A 17,974-nucleotide genomic window follows, 5' to 3' on the forward strand; every position below is an offset into this window, starting at 1 on the left:
TAAAGTTATAAGAGAAATAGATAAATTGGAAAAAATAAAAATAACATTTAGTACTAAAACTGGTTCCTCAATAAGACCACTAATCTGATTAAAAAGAGCAGAAAATCAAAATAGAAATTGAGCAAAGTGAAATCACAGCAAAAGAAAAAGAATATTCAGAATATATTATGCAGTTATATATTAATAAAAGTGAGAACACAAAAGAAATAGAGTAATACTTTCAGACACATAAAATGCCTAAACTCTTAGAAAACAGGTAAAAGATAACCCAGTCTCAGAAAAGGAAATAGACCTAGTTATAAAGTAACTACCAAAGAAAAAACTTTCTGGTTATGAAGGAGTCACAGGATGATTGTATCAAACTTACAGAGAACAATACCCATACTTCACAAATTATTCTCAAAAATTGAGAAGGAATGCATCCTACCAAAATCCTTTTATGAGACTAACAGAATCCTAAGACTTAAACTAGGGAAAGCTAAAACTCATAAAGAAAATTATGTTGATACCATTAATGTACACTGACTCAACAATATTTAACAAAATCCTGTCAAACATTCAAAGCAGTTTGTCCAGGCAATTATTCATTATGACCAAACGGGATTTACATGAGGGATTCAAGGATGGTTCAGTATTAGGAAAAGAATCAACATGATCATATTAAACCCCTATAGAGTATAAGTATAGAGAGGAACCTTGTTTAAAAACATCTAAAACCAAACACAAGCATATGCAATGGAGATACACTAGAACATTTTCCAGTAAATATAAGCGCAAAGAAAGAATGCCCACTCTGCCTACTGTTATTTAATATAATTCTGAAAATTCTAGCAATAACAATTAGGCCAGAGAAAGAAATTAAAGGCATAAAGAGAGGTAAAGATAGATGAAATTATCCTTATTTGCTGATATAGTAGCTTACTTCGAAAATCCTAGGGAATCAGCACAGATAATGAGACAACTGATGGGTTCAGCATAATCACAGACTACAAAATCCTCAAAAATCAACAGTATTTCTATATATAATAAAAACACAAGAAGCAACAATAGAAAAAAGTATATAAACCATTATAACTACAGAATGTATAAAATATCTGGGGATCAACCTCCCCAAACACAACAGACTTGTATAAATGCAATTACAAAGTGCTGCTTAAAGAAAGAAAAACTTAAATAACTGAAATAGTGCTAATGACTAGGCCATGCCAATATAATAAAAATGACAATATTACCAAAATTAATTTATATTTTTGATGGTATGTCAATCAAACTACCATGGAAATACTATTTAGATAAATGTAATAATCCATTTGGGAAAAAAAAAAGATCTAGAATGTCAAGGGATATAAAAAGAAGGGACAGAGGGAATAGCACTTTCAGACCTCAAACTATATTGAAAATAAAGCAGCTGTCATCAACACCAACTGCTCTTGTTTAAAAAATAGAGATAGATCAATGGAATAAACATGGAGGATAATCAGAAACAATAGAAAGAACTCAGTAACACAGTATTTGATAAAGTAGAAAACAAATTACCTACGGAAAAAACTCCTTATTTGATCTCTTTAATTTAAAAACAAACAAACAAACCTCCTGGGGAAACTGGAAAGCAGTCTGGCAGAAATTAATCTTAGGCCAACACCTTACACCACACTCCACAATTCATTCTGAATGGATACATGACTTTAATATTATAGAAAGATCCATATTACCAAAAAAAAAAAAAAACCCAAGAGAAACATTTCTCACAGTTTGGGATAGCAATAGTCTTAAACAAAAAGATAAAGGTAATTAATTGCAAAACATAAAAATAGATAATTTTGATTCAACTAAAAAGTTTCTATACTGACAACATTCATGCATCTAGGATAAAAACGAAGTGGTGAATGGGGGAAGAAATCTTTGTATCACATTTCTATGATAAGAGTTTGGTATACAATATACATAAACAATGAATCTATGAGTATTAGCCACTACCCAATATGTAGTAGTCAAAGTTAGCTTGAACAAACATTCTTTGGTTTTGTTTTTTTGTTTTTTGGAGCAATGAGGGTTAAATGACTTGCCCAGGGTCACACAGCTACTAAGTGTAAAGTGTCTCAAGTCACACTTGAACTCAGATCTTCCTGAATCCAGGGCCAATGTTTTATCAACTGCACCACCTAGCTGTCCCAACAAACATTCTTAAAAGAACGGTCAAGTATTCACATCCACATGAGAAAATGCTCCAAATAGCTAATAATAAGAGAAATGCAAATCAAAACAATGCTGAAGTTTAACCTCACACTGTATAATTTGGCAAAAATGACCCCCAAAAAGGCAATCAATGTTGGAAGGGTCGTGGAATGATAATGGATACATTAATGATAATAGGAATACCAATATATCATTGGTTAAGTTGTGAAATGGTACAACCATTTTGGAAAGCAATTTAGAATCACACAAATAAAGTGACTAAAATGTCCAAACCCTTTGAACCAGCGACTCCAATCCATAACCCAAGGAAGCCATCAATAAGAAGAAAGCCCCTATCTACACCAGAATATTTATAGCAGCACTTTTTGTGACAGCTAAAAATTGGGAACAAATTCAATGTTCATCAGTTGGGTAATGGATAAACAAATTGTAGTACAGGGATGTAAAGCAGTATTACTATGCTATGAGAAATTATGTATGTGATGAATACAGAGAAGGTTAGAAAGATCTACATGATCTGATGCAGACTGGAGAAAGCAGAGCCAAGAAAATATTATGAACATTAACTAAACAATGTAAATGGAAAGAGCAAGACACCAAAAAAGTCAAAAGTAAATGTAATGGTGGCAGCTAGGTGGTGCAGTGGATAGAGCACTAGCCCTGGATTCAAGAGGACCTGAGTTCAAATCTGACCTCAAGCACTTGATACTTACTAGCTGTATGACCCTGGGCAAGTCACTTAACCCTCATTGCCCCACCCCACCCCACCCCAAAAAAAAGTAAAAAATTGTAACAAAATTTAAGGACTCAATTTAAGAGATATGAGAGGGCAACCCTAATCCATCCCTTCATAGAAGTGAGAAGTCCACAGTTGTTAAACATTGCACATGTTTTCAGACTCAATGTATTGATCAGTTTTACTATTTTATATTGTCTCCCCAATTAGATTGTAAGCTCCTAGAGGGCAGAGACTGTCTTTTGCTTCTTTTTGTATTCCTAGGATTTAGCAGAGTACTTGGTACGTAATAGGCATTTAATATATGTTGATAACTATGATGGTATAAGAAACAGAAGATAACAATAAAAACTTATTTTTTAAAAAAGAAGAGGTATGTTGTGACTCATTAGATCCCAACTCCGTCCTTTTATCAGTCATCTTAATGGATTCAGAGACACTGTAAAGTGACATTTATTTGTCCCAATCCAGCCTACTCATAGCAATAAGGATAATCTCCTTAAAGCAGAAATCAATAATATATGTTAACACTACATTTATCAGGAGGTGACCACTATCAGGTTATCCTGCCATTTCTTCTATTATCCCATCTTCTAATCTGATTTGGATTCTCCAGGAAAACATTTGCTATCACCAACATTTATTTAGTTCTTTTTTTACTCCTGAGTAGTTAGTAACATGTAGTTCCAAATAGGAAATTAGCCTCCTTGACCAGACATAGTCATCCTTCTCCTGCTAAGAACTTCTTCCTCCCTGACACATTCACCCCAAATCAGGTCATTCCAGTCACTGTGGCATCTCCTTTGCACTTACAGGCATATTTCAGTTCACCTCTATTAGTTTTTACTTACATGTCTTCATTGTATCTGTTCTTTGTCTTATGTGTTAGTCATGTCTCCATAGCATTCAACATTCAACAGATTTATTAAACACCTGCTATACTCAAAGAATTCCAGTAGGTGCTATGGAAAATACAAAGGTTAGATAAGACAGTTCTTGCACAGTTACGTTCTCATGGATTTTCCGTCTGTCCAGGGCATGAAACACAAACATACATAGCTATAGTGTACCATGTTATGTTATTTTTAGCCAGTTGATGGAGCAGTAGAAGGAGATGGTTAAAAGGAGTAGAGATGGGATTAGTGTGTATGAAACTCATGCCGAGACTTCAAGCCAAGTAGAATTTCAGTGAGGCTAATGATTTTTTTAAACTACTTGCAAGGGTGGATTATTCCATGGACTGGTATTAATTATGATCTAATAGAGTGAATCATAGAAATCACAGCAACAGAATGATTTCTTAACTGCAAGTTGGTTTTATTTTTCTCTGAGGATAGTGTTTGTAGGAAAATGTGGTAGTGTGAATAGATTTGAATAAACTACTATATTTTAAATTAAATTCAAAAGCTGTATTCAACATTATGGTTGAGATTTTACACATACAAAATGTCAGGAAATTCGGAGTTATGGTTCCCACAACAGCTATAATTCAGCCAAATTGCACATATGTATTAAGGCATTAAAGTTAACACTCTGTACAGCCATGTAATAAACTACATATGTGAAAGAAGACAAGTTACAGTAGCTTTGGGAACCATAATTTTGCATTTCTCGACTTGTTCATTCAGAATTTCAATCTAACTTTGCACTAATATAATTGTGTTGGATTTTTTTATGCATGAATACATCTTGGTAAATTGCTAACAGTCTGATAAGAGATAGAGAACTCTGCATGAACAGCATGTAAATTAAAATCGTTTTTGCTATGTCTAAGTGAATATTTTTAGATATAAAGTACTTATTCTTAAATAAATTTTCAAGTTTAACCCACCTCTTGAGTTTTTCAAGTGTAAACAAATTATTTTTTTTAAGTTTTTAAGGTTTTAAATGTTAAAAATAAAATTGGGGTATTAGGATGTTCTTTCTCTGTGTAATTTAAAATGATTGGATAAATTACATTTTTCTCAGAAAGTGTTTAAATTTAAATTCAATGTTCACAACAGGGAATCCAAACTCTTTCTGTATTTTCAATACAGTATAATTTGATTGATTTTTGCCACAAAGCATCCACTTCTTTTAATTTCACTCTGTATTTTCTTGTTTTTATCCTACTAATTTGGCATTGGTTTTGTTTGGTTTTTTGTTTGGTTTTTTTTTTTTTGGTCGGGCAATGGAGGTTAAGTGACTAGTAAGTGCCAAGTGTCTGAGGCCAGATTTGAACTCAGGTACTCCTAAATCCAGGGCCGGTGCTTTAATCCACTGTGCCACCTAGCCACCCCCAGCATCCACTTCTAAAAGTACTATGTGGCTAATACAATATTTCTTTTTCCTAAGTTAATTAACACTAATTTTGTTTTGAGAATTTCTTCACATACCCTTTAGATGTTGCAAAACCAGAGCTAGAAATGGCTGGGTTTTAGAATAAACAGGAGAATTTCCTCAGGAAAAGGAAATTTTTTTAAGAAAAAAATTTAAGCACTTAAATGCACTTTCATTGAAGGTACCTTGAGGTGAAATTCAGCAGGATAATCAAGATCCTTTACAAACATTCCATGTATTCCCATGAGGAACCACACACACATGTTAAGCTTATGATTTCATTTTTCATCTATTTATGTTTCTTTTCATTTTCCTAAAGAAGACATTTAAGCTGCAAATTCTTAAAACTTGATTTGAGTCCTTAATTGGAAATTAAAGAGCATTATTTATAAATGCTGGGAATCAACAAAATTTCAGAATTTGAAGGGATTTCAAATTTTACTTAGTTTAACCCATAGCTAAATGGGAAATTCCTCTAAAATATCCCAGATAATGGTGATTTAATCTGTTTTTAATAATCTCAAATAATGGAGAACTCATTACCACTTAAAGTAGCCCATTCCACATTGAGACACTTTTGTCAGAAAAAATGTCACAAATTACCTATTTGATGGAACCAATCAGTATATTTCTAATCCATTTTACACATTTTGCCTTTCAAACACTTCAGGACAGCCAGCTCTTTTTCAGGCTTTTTTTTTTTTTTTTTAGTGAGGCAGTTGGGGTTAAGTGACTTGCCCAAGGTCACACAGCTAGTAAGTGTTAAGTGTCTGAGGCTAGATTTGAACTCAGGTACTCCTGACTCCAGGGCCAGTGCTCTATCCACTGCGCCACCTAGCTGCCCCTTTTTCAGGCTTTTAAACATCTCCAGTTCTTTCATCCAGCCCTCATATAATCTGGTCTCCTCCCACCACCTCCAATCACACTTCTCACTTTAAGGGCTCTGATTTGGTCTTAGTGCCTAAGAACAGCTGCCTTTTCCTTTGCCAACCATTTCACACTGATTATGTGTAGAGATTACAGTGCAGTAAAATTACCAGAATTAAGAAATAATAATAATAAACTATACTGTCAATGCCTCCCCATCTTGTAACTCAAATGTCATACTTTACATTTGGTCCTACTAAATACCAGCTTATTATATTTGGACCAATGTACCACAACGCAAGAACTTTTTTTGCCATACGTTATATTAGCTAGTCTTCCCAACTTTGAATTTTCTTACAGATTTTATAAGCATGTTATCTATGCCCTTGACTGAATCATTACTAAAAATGTTAAAGAGAACAGAGCCACATACAGATTTCTGTTCAATTCCCACTTAGAAAAATCTACCAGCTCACTCGTACCTCCAGTATCAAACTCAGAAGTCCTCCATTGGCCTCATCCTGCCTTTCCAGTTTTCTGACACTTCACTCCCCTCCATACACTCTGTGATCCAGTCACATTGGCTTGCTTGCTGGTCCTTAAACACACAACACTCTTGTCTTCCATCTCTTTGTATTGATTGTTCCCATGCCCGGAATGATCTCTCTCCTCACCTCCACCTCTTGGTTTCCTGGACTTTTTTTAATATTCAGCTCAAAGCCCACCTCTTTTAGCCCGCTTTCCTCCCCAACGCTAACTGTTAATGCCCTTCTCACCAAGATTACATCTACTCTCTATGTATCTTGTGACATACCTATTAATTTTCATGTTTGTCTCCCCTCCCGCCATCAGAATCCAAGTTCCTTGATGGCAAGAACAGTTTTGCCTTTCTTTGTATCCCCAGCATTTAGCACACTACTTGGCACTGAGTAAGTCACAATGCTTATTAGTTGACTGACTGACCACTTGGAGTCACTAACTACTCAAGTGGGTCCAGTCATTCAACCTATTCCAAATCTACCTAACTATTCTAACATTCAGCTCTTACTTCTCCATCATGTCTGCAAGGAAAATAAGACTTTTATCAGATAATTTGCAGAAATCTAACATTCTCCATCTCTAGCAGTCTAGAAGCCCTATCAAAAATGCCCAGCTTGACTTGTTCTTGACTTGATTACAGTCAGATTAGCTCTCAGTAGGCATAACCTTTTCTAAATGCCCACAGGTTCTCCCTTTAACAAAAACAAACAAGGGGGCAGCTAGGTGGTGCAGTGGATAGAGCACTGACCCTGAAGTCAGGAGGACCTGAGTTCAAATCCAGCCTCAGACACTTAACACTTACTGGCTGTGTGACCCTGGGCACGTCACTTAACCCCAATTGCCTCACCAAAAAAAAAAAAATTTTTTTTGGCCAGGAATCAAAGTCAAGCTCACACCATCTATAGTTGGAATATCTACTGCCTCTTGCCAGCTAGAAAAGTTAATGAGATCCAATGAGGCATAACTTCAAGAAATAAAAAAAGTGATAGTTCAGCTATTCTCTCTTCCTGTTAGATAGATCTTATCTCAAATACCATGTTCTGTTCACATTTTAGAAAGGACTAATAAACCAGAGAGTGTCCAGAGAAGAAAAACTAGGGTAGTGAAAGGCCTAGAATCCCTGTCGTGTGAAGTTTGCTTTAAGGAAATGGAGGTGTTTGGTCTAGAGAAGAGAAGACAGACATCCATGTCTGACTTCTAGTATTTGAAGGGCTATCACTTAGAAGAGAAATTTGACTTGATCGCTTTAGCCCCCGAGGGCAGGACAAGGGACAATAAGTAGGAGCTGAAAAAGGGCAGATTTACATTTTACATAAGGAAATATTTTCCTAAGAACTAGACCTATCCAAAATGGAATGAACTGTCTCTGCACGTACTTTGCTAGAAAGCATCTTGCTAGAGGGCATCAGGGCATTATTGTCTGGCTACCCTAAGGATCTACTAATTCAATAAATTCCAATTAGTAGATCATTCATGAACACTTGCTGGATATATTGTACAGGGAAATTTTTTTCAGGTATGGGCTGGATTAGATGTGGACTGAGGTTTTTTCCAATTCTGAAATTCTGTGAAATTTAGTTCTACAGAGAATTGGGGGGATATTTCTGGTAGAAATTTAAAAGGCACCAAGAATAATAGGAGTATTAATGACAGTTAACATTATAGATATAGGGTATCAGAGTAAGACTTGGGGTCCCGAAAAGGCCTGGGTTCAAAGCCAGCTTCCAATACTTACGACTAAGGGCATGTCACTTAACCTTATTTTACTCATCTGAAAATTTGACCTAATAATATATAATAGTACGTACATTACAGAAACAATTCTGTTTTAATTTGAGGATCCAAATTAAATAATTAAGTTAAAATAAACCTTAAAGTACTATTCAATGAAATTAAAATATCATCTATTATTACTATAAAGTATCCTTATGTAACTACAGTCCAATTATGAGTCACATCCCACCAACTAACATTTTAATGAATCTGCGATCTCTTTGACTAGAACATGTGACCAGTTGCGATGCACAGCTTGTGATTTCCGTGTATTAAGCTTTGATGACTACATGTGGGATAAATCCTGTGATTATCTATTTTTCAGGTATGTTCCAAAAAGTCTCAATACTATCTTTGAAAAGTTTGTCCAGTATAGTTTGATATTTCTTGTTCTGCTTTACAATCTTTCAGTCATAAAGTGAACAAATTCTTCATTTAGTGTTTATGTAGACATAAGACACAATTATTATTATTATTGCTCAAGTGCTTTTTTTCCCTCTTGGAATCTTGCTAAAACACTGTTTATTACAGAGTAATATCTAGTATATGGCATATTGTCTTGGTTGTCATCCTGGGAGTTTAGTTACTGAAGTACCAAGTGAATTTTTAAATAAGTAAGTCTTATCTATCAGGCATATGACCCTAAAAATAACTTTTTAGTCAGAATTCACTATACCATACCTTTGAATTCTCTCCAACTACTTGTTAAGCTTAATACAATAAACCCTCTAGAATTGTAGAAGATTAAAAACTTTTCCCACCATATGACTTCTTCCCTTAGCCTTAATATAATTCTTTAAACTAACATAAGCCTAAAGTTTGTGCAAGATTGCTTTATTCTAATAATGACTTGGTAGGTTGTAGTCATTGGCCTTTTGGGCTTTTAATCAATCAATCAGTAAACATTTATTAAGTCCCTACTATGTGCCAGGCACTGTGCACAATAGTAGACTCACTTAGAAAACATTTCAAAAAAGGCAAGCACATAGAAACTGCACTTTGAACAGTAGTACTTGCTTATGTAAATTCCAAGTATAAGGCCAGTTTTGCACATTTGCGTAATCCTACTATGTAGTACCATTATCATGAGAATAAAGAAGGAAGACATTCTCTTGTCCAAGACTCACTGTCATCACTACTTTCAGGTCATCACATAAATCTCCAAAAAGTTTCTCTCCAGTAGTATCCCTGAAACTTGGTGAGATATAACTCTTGACTATAACAGGGCAGTGGAAAGATATATTGTTCAAGAGGATCATTAAGTACAAGGAAGGTAGTATAGGAATATTATACATCAAGAAAATATTCACAAGTGTGGAAGTTCCCAGAATTAAGGGAGGAAGGAGGCACAATAGAGCATTTGAGTGAGGATCAAAAGAAGAAGCAACAGAGCAAATTGGTGGTGGAAATGTACAATAAGCCACCCAACTAGCTGGAGCAATGAGTTTACAGTAGTGAGACAGATCCCAAAGCTGGCATAGAGGCTGAATAAATCTAATTGTGATTGTGGCGAAGGTAGGCAGAAAGTCAAGGGAGCATGTTCAGCTATCAGCAAATGTTTGCTAGAACTCTCTGTCAACTAAAAGAAAAAAAAAGATAATACATTCTGGACTTATCTTGATGATAATTTCATCTTTCAGAAGGTGGAGGAAGCCACAAGGTGTATTGCTATCCTTTACCTGATTCAGACAATTAAGGAAGAACTCATTGCTGAGCTAGAGAAGACAAGAACCTTGGGAGGCAGTGATGGTGCTATCTTAGTGTATGTGAGAGAAAAGGAGGGAAATACTGGGCTCAGTCTGATGTTGAATTCTAGATTTAGGGAGTACAGATTTCAAAGAGTTCAGAGATAGGGAGGATTCCATGATCTGAGGCTATAAAAAGGAACTTGGCTCAAGAGGGATGGAAAGCTTTCCAGAAGAAAATTTTGATGACACCATCTCTGCTAATTTTGATGAGGAAGAAAGGGTTGGAATGGCTTAAAGGGGATCTTACTGACAAACTCCTATTTTAAAAGAACATGTACTAGAGAGATGGAAGCAAAGTCAAGTAATTCAGTATGAATACAAGTACAAAGAGTCTCAAGAAAGATAAACCCCAATTTGAGCTAGAGTTTGTGTTACACATTAGAGACAGTTAAAATTACCCTTTTTTGCCGAAAAAGGAGATCAAATAAAAGGAGTAGAACCCCTACTTACAGCGTAGGTAGGAAGGTGATTATTGATGACAGAAAAGATAGAACCCAATTACTATTTTGCTTTTGTTTTCCTTACCATAAAAAATAATCTCTGGACTTGGAAAGACAGAAAAATGGAACAGGAAATTGAAACCCAAGATAAGGAGATAGTAAGAGAGTATTAACTGTCCTTAGTGAACCCAAGTCACCGTGCTTCCCTGAAATGTGTCATAAAGTACTGAAGAATTTGTGGTTATGATTATTGAACTGCTGTCAGTGATCTTTGAGGAAATGTGACAGATGGGAGAGGGCTAAGGAACTAGAAACAGACAAATGTCTTGATTTTCAAACAGGAGCGAGGGGTAGTAGACACTTTAGGCTACAGGCCAGTGTCTTTACTAAAATTCCTGGTAAAATTCCAGAATAAACAAAGAGATGATTTCTGAGCAACTGGAAAAGGAGTAAGTTAAGTATCTCTAAGAGCCAATATGCATTCATTAAAAACAAGTCATAGCAGAATAACTTTATTTCCTTTTTTTGAAGGTATTACTAGATTGATATATTAGGCAACATACCATGAACACATATATCTGAATTTCAACAAGACATTAGGCAGAGTTTCTTATAGACATAGTGGAGCTAATGTAAACTAGATGGTATAGTAGATGGGTACATCAGGCACTGGTTGACTGGACCCAGAAAGTTTTTATTAATAGATTTGTCAGCTCAAAAAGAAGTTTCCAGTAAAATATCCCATTGCTCCGTTCTAAGTTGTATTCTGTTCAGCATTTTGATCAATGACTTGAATGAAGGCATGGATGATGTACTTATCAAATGGCCTGAAGCTAGGAGGGATAATTAGTACACTGGATGAAGGAACTGGAATCGTAAAACATTTTGAGAGGCTGAAATGGTGAGCCAAAAAAAAAAGTAATTTAATAAGGGTAAATCTGAAGTCCTTCACCTTAATCAGTTGCACAAGTTACGAAATGTGACTAGAAATTAGCTCAGATGAAAAACATGGGAGTTTCTAACGAACTAGAGTCTTATTATTAGTCAGCTGTGACGTAGCAATCCAAAGAACTAATGCTACATTAATAGAATACAGTGTTCCAAGCAGAGTAGGTAGTATTTCTTGCCTTGGTCAGAGCACAGAGAAGGACTGTGTCCAATTCTGGGCACCATATTTTAGAAGGGATGTGAACAAGCTGAAGTGTATTCAGAGTGAGATAGTCAAGATAGTAAGGAGAATTGAATCCGTGCCATACACAGATCAGCTGAAGAAACTGGAAATGTTTCATCTGAAGAAGGGAAGACTTAGGAGGGACTTGAAGAAGAAAGGGTTGTTGGGCTGGAAACAGCCAAAAGTCCTGATTTTCAGATACCCGGGGGAGCATTCAGATATTTGAATCATTGTCATCTGGAAGAAGGATATGTCATGTATGTCCTTGCTTCTGGAGAAGAGCAATGGGTGGACATTACAGAAGAACATAAGGACAGACTTTCTCACTAAAAGTGGAGTGTGCTGTGTAGGTGTGAGTACTAAGTGCCCCATCACAGAAAGTCTTTGGGAAAAAGCTGCATGGGCACTTACTGGAGACATTATGGATGGGATTCATGATTTGGGTAGAGACTGGATGCTGAGGTCCCTTTAAGGTCTTAAAGTCCTATCATTCTGTGGCTTACACAAGCTCACCCCATAATCCAGAGGTTAGGAAACCTGACTCATGGAGATTTTTGTTACGCTTTATGTTCATTTTGACTTTTCTTACTATACCAAACTCTTTCATCCAGTGACTTCTGATTAATATTTACTATATAATGAGCTCATACATATGAAAGTACTTTATAAAGTATAAAATGTGCTATGTAAATTATACCTCCACTTGATATATGGAGGGTAACCTAAGTTCTTGAAAATTGTGCCAGTCAAGAGTAAGCTCTATCAGAAAATACAGGTCCAGCCACAAAATGCATCTCAGAGAGTTTATCTCCAGCAAGTTGGCAACCAGTCATTAAATTTTTTAAGCCTTTATAAACACCATCTACTAAGTTATAGAAAGGACATGACCTATACCAGCAGAGGGAGTAGCTATCCCATTGAAATCTTTTGAAGTATTAACATAAGAAGCAACATATACCATTCAGTAATTATAAATTATTTTTTAAAACCCTAAAATCCAGTAAGATATACTTACCACCAAGACTAAATCAATGTCACTTACTCTTTTTTTATGATACTTTGGGCACTTAAAGCTCATGTAGTGCCCCTGAGTCATAATGAATATCAGGTGTTGTGCCATTACAGGCAAGTGGAAGGGCTGGTCCATATGGTGTCCTGGTTAACAGAACACTGAGTGATACAGGATTTATTATAGCTGAATTACCATTGAGCACCTCCTATGTGCCTAGCATTGTGCTGGCTCCTTTCTTGCACTTCAGATGTATACTACATGCTCACTTGAGAGATCCATACACAAGGCAACTAAAGAATTAGTCTGATTAGTGTACTGAGGTTCTTATAAATGTGTTTCATGTTGCCAGGCATATTGGTATTTACATATGACAGAATGTTTTGTAATCATTTGTTTTCAGCTATGTTGAAGCACTGGGAAGTTAGTTTTGTTTGCCTTGTGAAGAAAAGGCATGTAAATGACACATAGCTTGTTTTTAAATTGTGTGCTCAGCTATACTGCTGCGTGACAAAACAAGGGACCACATATGAGTCTGCATGTCCTAGTGCCCACAGCTTCATCTCAGGGATCAGGAACACCTAGGTTTGAGTCCTGCCTCTGACACCTTTTAGCTGTGAGACTGTAAGATGAGTAAACTGCTCAACCTCTCACTGTCCTAGGCAACTCTTAGCCGACTGTAAGTTCCAGACATTGCCAGTTGGTATTATTAATACAGGGAGTCTTCCATGTCCAGAGTCCCCCACACTGATGAAATCACAGATTCATACCTTCCACTCCCCTCCCAAAAAAAAGGCCCAACTAAGGGATATACTTCCTCGGGAAGAAATATTTGGGTGGTCCTTTTATTGAAGATTGGCAAATTAAAAAATTTTTTGATTGATTGCCTTTATTCTGTTTCTTAGCTCCCTACTATTTCAAATACATATTAAACATAGTAATGCTTATAAAAATGTTGATTCATATATATATATATATATATACACACACATAGAGAGAGAGAGAGAGAAAATTGACTAAAGGACGTCTTTAACCAGTCTTTTCCTTCAAATCTGATCTAAAATGCCATTTACTATACAATACATTTAGTAAGTATAGTGCCCATTTGGCCACCAGAGGGCACATTATATTTGCGTCGCACAACAAGGTAAGCAGCAAATGATGTATATGATGCTATATGTCCTTTTAAAGTTTTTATTCGTTTTACTTTTCCTTTTGATATCACTAGGAATTTTTTTTCTGTTGTAGGATATTTGTATAAATTATCTCCAGTTTATTGTGAAAATCATAAATGATGAGCTCAGATTAAAATACAATAACTTTTTTAATGCTATTGGTCATTGGCAACTTTCTAGGGTAATCACTGTCGTTGATTTAATTATTTTAACCTAATTAAAAGCATTCTAGAATATATAGTTATGCTGTTAAATAAAAAGCATTTTGGCAGAATGAATTGAAGACCAGCACTGGAGTAAGGAAGACTTATATTAAAGTCCTCCCTCTGATATATTATAACTTTGTGACTATGAAAACCACTTAACATCCCCATGTACCAGATAACTTTCTGAGATTGAGTTACAAAGAAGTTGTGGGTTTACATTAGTAGAGTGAATTTCTTCACCAGAAGTTCCCCATTCTGCTGAAATCACAGATACTGATTGTGTCTGTGTGTGTATGTGTGTGTAAGCTGAATGAATGCCTGACACACATGAAAAAGTACTATACCAGCTTAATATGTAGATGTACCTCCTTTTACCCCAAGGTACCCCCAAATCTGCCCTATCTTGAGAAATAACCCCACAATGAGTTCATCCAAAGGAAGATCTAGGGACCCATATTCTCTTCAGTTCCAACATTGGTCCCTTTGTACATTCAGAAATATGCCAGAGACAGAAGGGCATTGGTGCCTTCTTTTGTATCCTGTCACCCCACTGATAATGAAATCTCTCCATTGTGTCAAGATATCCATCTTCTGACTAGCAAAGAGAACTGGAGGATTTGCCTCATGTTCTAAAGACCATTGAAGGTGTAGAGCAGGAATCAGAACAACTCTATCTGCTTTTGTTGGAGACAGTAGAGTGGGGAGTTTCATTTGGGCAGTTTTATTCTTTTTCTTTTTTGTCTTGTATTTCCTAAAAGTCACCTTAAAAGTTGGGGAATTGGGGGGCAGCTAGGTGGCACAGTAGATGAAACACCAGCCCTGGATTCAGAAAGACCTGAGTTCAAATCTGGCCTCAGACACTTGACACTTACTAGCTGTGTGACCCTGGGCAAGTCACTTAACCCTCATTGCCCCGGAAAAAAAAAAAAGTTAGAGAATTACAAGTGTTATAATTTCTTCTTTTTCTTAATGATCATTAGTTATTACCAATATTGAAAGTCCTAAACAGAACCATAAAGTTAAAAGCTGCATATTTTACTGTAGGAACAACATGCCTGAATTCAACAAGTTGAAAACAAAGATGACAAAGCGGAAAGGGACACGGGCCTATGCTTGCCAGTGTAGTTGGAGAGATGTAGAAGAGCTCACTGACCTCCGAACTGATCAGCAACTTCGATGGGTTTGTGGTAAACATAACGAGTGAAGTTTGCTCACCTTCCAGCCAGTTTTTTGTGGAAAGGCCATCTTTTATGGGAGCTGACTCTGGAACGATTGTATAGTGAAGCAAGGTCGACAATTGCTATCATTTGTGCCTCTTCACAGAAGAGAGTAGAATTATTTGACTGAGTAAATTTTACAAATTTCCAAAGTCCACTGGGCTAGGAAAGATAATCATTCAGGCCTTAATACTTCAGAATCATTCTTTTCTCCTTACTAATAATATGTGTGAGTACTGCCTATAATAAGCAAAATCACCAGTTAAACTCTCCCCATTTCTTGAGACCCTGATGTTTGCCCTCCTTTCTCTTTTTAGGCCACATGGTGTTCTTCCAGCATCAAATATTTATGAAGTCGTTTTTAATATATATTTTATTTTCTCCCCAGTTACATGCTAAATTTTGAGTTCCACAGTAATATAATCTAGTGGTATCTAATGTAAATATGATTTATATATGTAGAAATTAAAGAAATGCTGACCATCGCACACAAAAAAGCCCCTCACCGTAAAATATATGTGCATCAGTATCGTCCATATCTATCCAATCTAGTGTTGCCAAAGACCATAAGAAGATGTAGCAGAAACCACAGAATGACTGTGAACTCTGGAGACATTTTACAGAATTCTCAAAATAGGTTTACCCATTTTTGGCATATCTCTAGTCATCCTAGTCACCTTCACATTCTCCATATATTATCAGAAAAACATCCTTTGATGGCCCATTTTACTTATACATGATTGTTTCAGTGTGAGAATTTTCGGAGAACCAAAAACCATAAATATTCAAGAACCATATATACATAATACATAAATGCAATGATGGCATATGGATGCCATTGTTTTCATTTTATAGGTGCTTTATAGCATTTGACATGCAGCAGGAAGTAAGTACAGAGTAGACCTTAGGTCACCTTGAATTTACCAGTAGGTTGTTTTTCAGTTGTGGGGTAGAGAATAGAATTGAAAAGGGAGCTAATAAAGCAACATCTGTTATCATAGAGTGATCTCTCATAATCCCTCCTACCATAGCTGTTAGCTGAAGCAAAGTATTAGACCAAACTTAGAAAATCTAGGAATTTTCTAATATGCTTTATAATCGAAGCAAAGGGACCACTTAACTAGCTCAAGGCACACTGGAAAAAACAGGATTATCTTTCATGTTATCCTTGCTCTCTTTGTAGAAGAAAAAGATGCATCTGATCACAAAATCTTTTCCCGGTCATCACAATGATGTGCAAAATGATCAGCTTACCCTGTTAATAAAGCTAGCATATATCCATATTGAAAATATGATGAAACATTCAATCTACAGGTTTTTTAAAAGGCTTTTTCTATAGTGACTTTTTATTGCTTGAAAATTACTTAAAACTAAACAAATTATTATGAATATATTTGCCAAAAAGAAAACCCAGTAAAGTCACTATTCTGCAAATTAGCAAACTCTAGCACACATAACAAGGATTGGTGATGTTAGACCTATTAGATATGTTGATTTTAAAGGTATCAATATAGCCTCTGTTACAGGGTGTTTTAAGCCATGATAGAAATTTCTTTTACTGAAATTTTATTTGAAAAAGCTATTTTGTTCCCATTTTAGAGGCCTCATTTTCTTTTTTTGTTTGTTTCCACTAGTTCAGTATACCTGCCCTGTGCCTTTAGTGACCCAACATAATATTGACATTCAGCAAATTAATTAATATGCCAATGTCAGGAAAATAGTTTTGAGTTCTCATTTATAAGCTTTTTAGTACTGCACCATTTTGTATCTAAAATGTGGATAAAGTATTATATTTATATATAGATTGATATTTTATTAGAGGTTATAATCTGATTAAAATGTGACTTTTAGTATCAATATAAAAGAAAATTACAATTTCTCCAGATCTTAGGGGGAAAAAAACCTAATAGATTTTAAACTGTTTCCAAATGTCCTACCAAAATATTTACTAAATTTTAGAATCTTTTCTATCTTTGCCTAATGTGTAGCTTGTCCAAAAAAAAAGGTGCCCAGTCACCTCATTTTGTGTACTCGATCTTCAGCCTGCCTCAGTAAGACATCAAAAATAAGTATCATAATGTGTTGTGTTCATGTTTTCTATATTATTCAATAAAGATAGTACTGTGAGAGTCAATTTGAAGTGCACCTTATGTTTGTTTGCATGGGGAGAGGGGTGTGAAGTGTGCATAATACCTACTTGACTAGATTAGAAAATTTTAAATATTTATCAATTCTTAAAAAAAAATCCAATCCCCCTTTTTTGCAAATAAGATAACTGAAGCCCAGGGAAATCAAGTGACCGATCACAGAATAAAGAGTAAAGAGATGGGGGACAGTTAGGTGGCATAGTGGATAAAGCACTGACCCTGGATTCAGGAGGACCTGAGTTCAAATCCAGCCTCAGACACTTGACACTTTTTTTTTTTCCTGTGAGGCAATTGGGGTTAAGTGACTTGCCCAGGGTCATACAGCCAGTAAGTATTAAGTGTCTGAGGCCGTATTTGAACTCAGGTCCTCCTGACTCCAGGGCCGGTGCTTTATCCACCTCGCCATCTAGCTACCCCACACTTGACACTT

At 35.7% G+C, this 17,974-nt stretch overlaps 1 protein-coding gene across 1 annotated transcript in view; it reads left to right on the plus strand.

Moving 5' to 3' along the window:
* CFAP418 (cilia and flagella associated protein 418) overlaps positions 1–17,531 on the plus strand; it is a 34,948-nt gene extending 17,417 nt beyond the window's left edge. The window contains exons 5-6 of the mRNA XM_043978125.1: positions 8,661–8,756; positions 15,225–17,531. Of these exons, the coding sequence (XP_043834060.1) occupies positions 8,661–8,756; positions 15,225–15,384 (256 nt within the window). The 3' untranslated portion in view covers positions 15,385–17,531. The remainder of the gene's footprint in view (positions 1–8,660; positions 8,757–15,224) is intronic.
* Positions 17,532–17,974: the final 443 nt, after the last annotated feature.

This window comes from Dromiciops gliroides, chromosome 1, assembly GCF_019393635.1.
Source record: "Dromiciops gliroides isolate mDroGli1 chromosome 1, mDroGli1.pri, whole genome shotgun sequence".
Classification (NCBI taxonomy): Eukaryota; Metazoa; Chordata; class Mammalia; order Microbiotheria; family Microbiotheriidae; genus Dromiciops; species Dromiciops gliroides.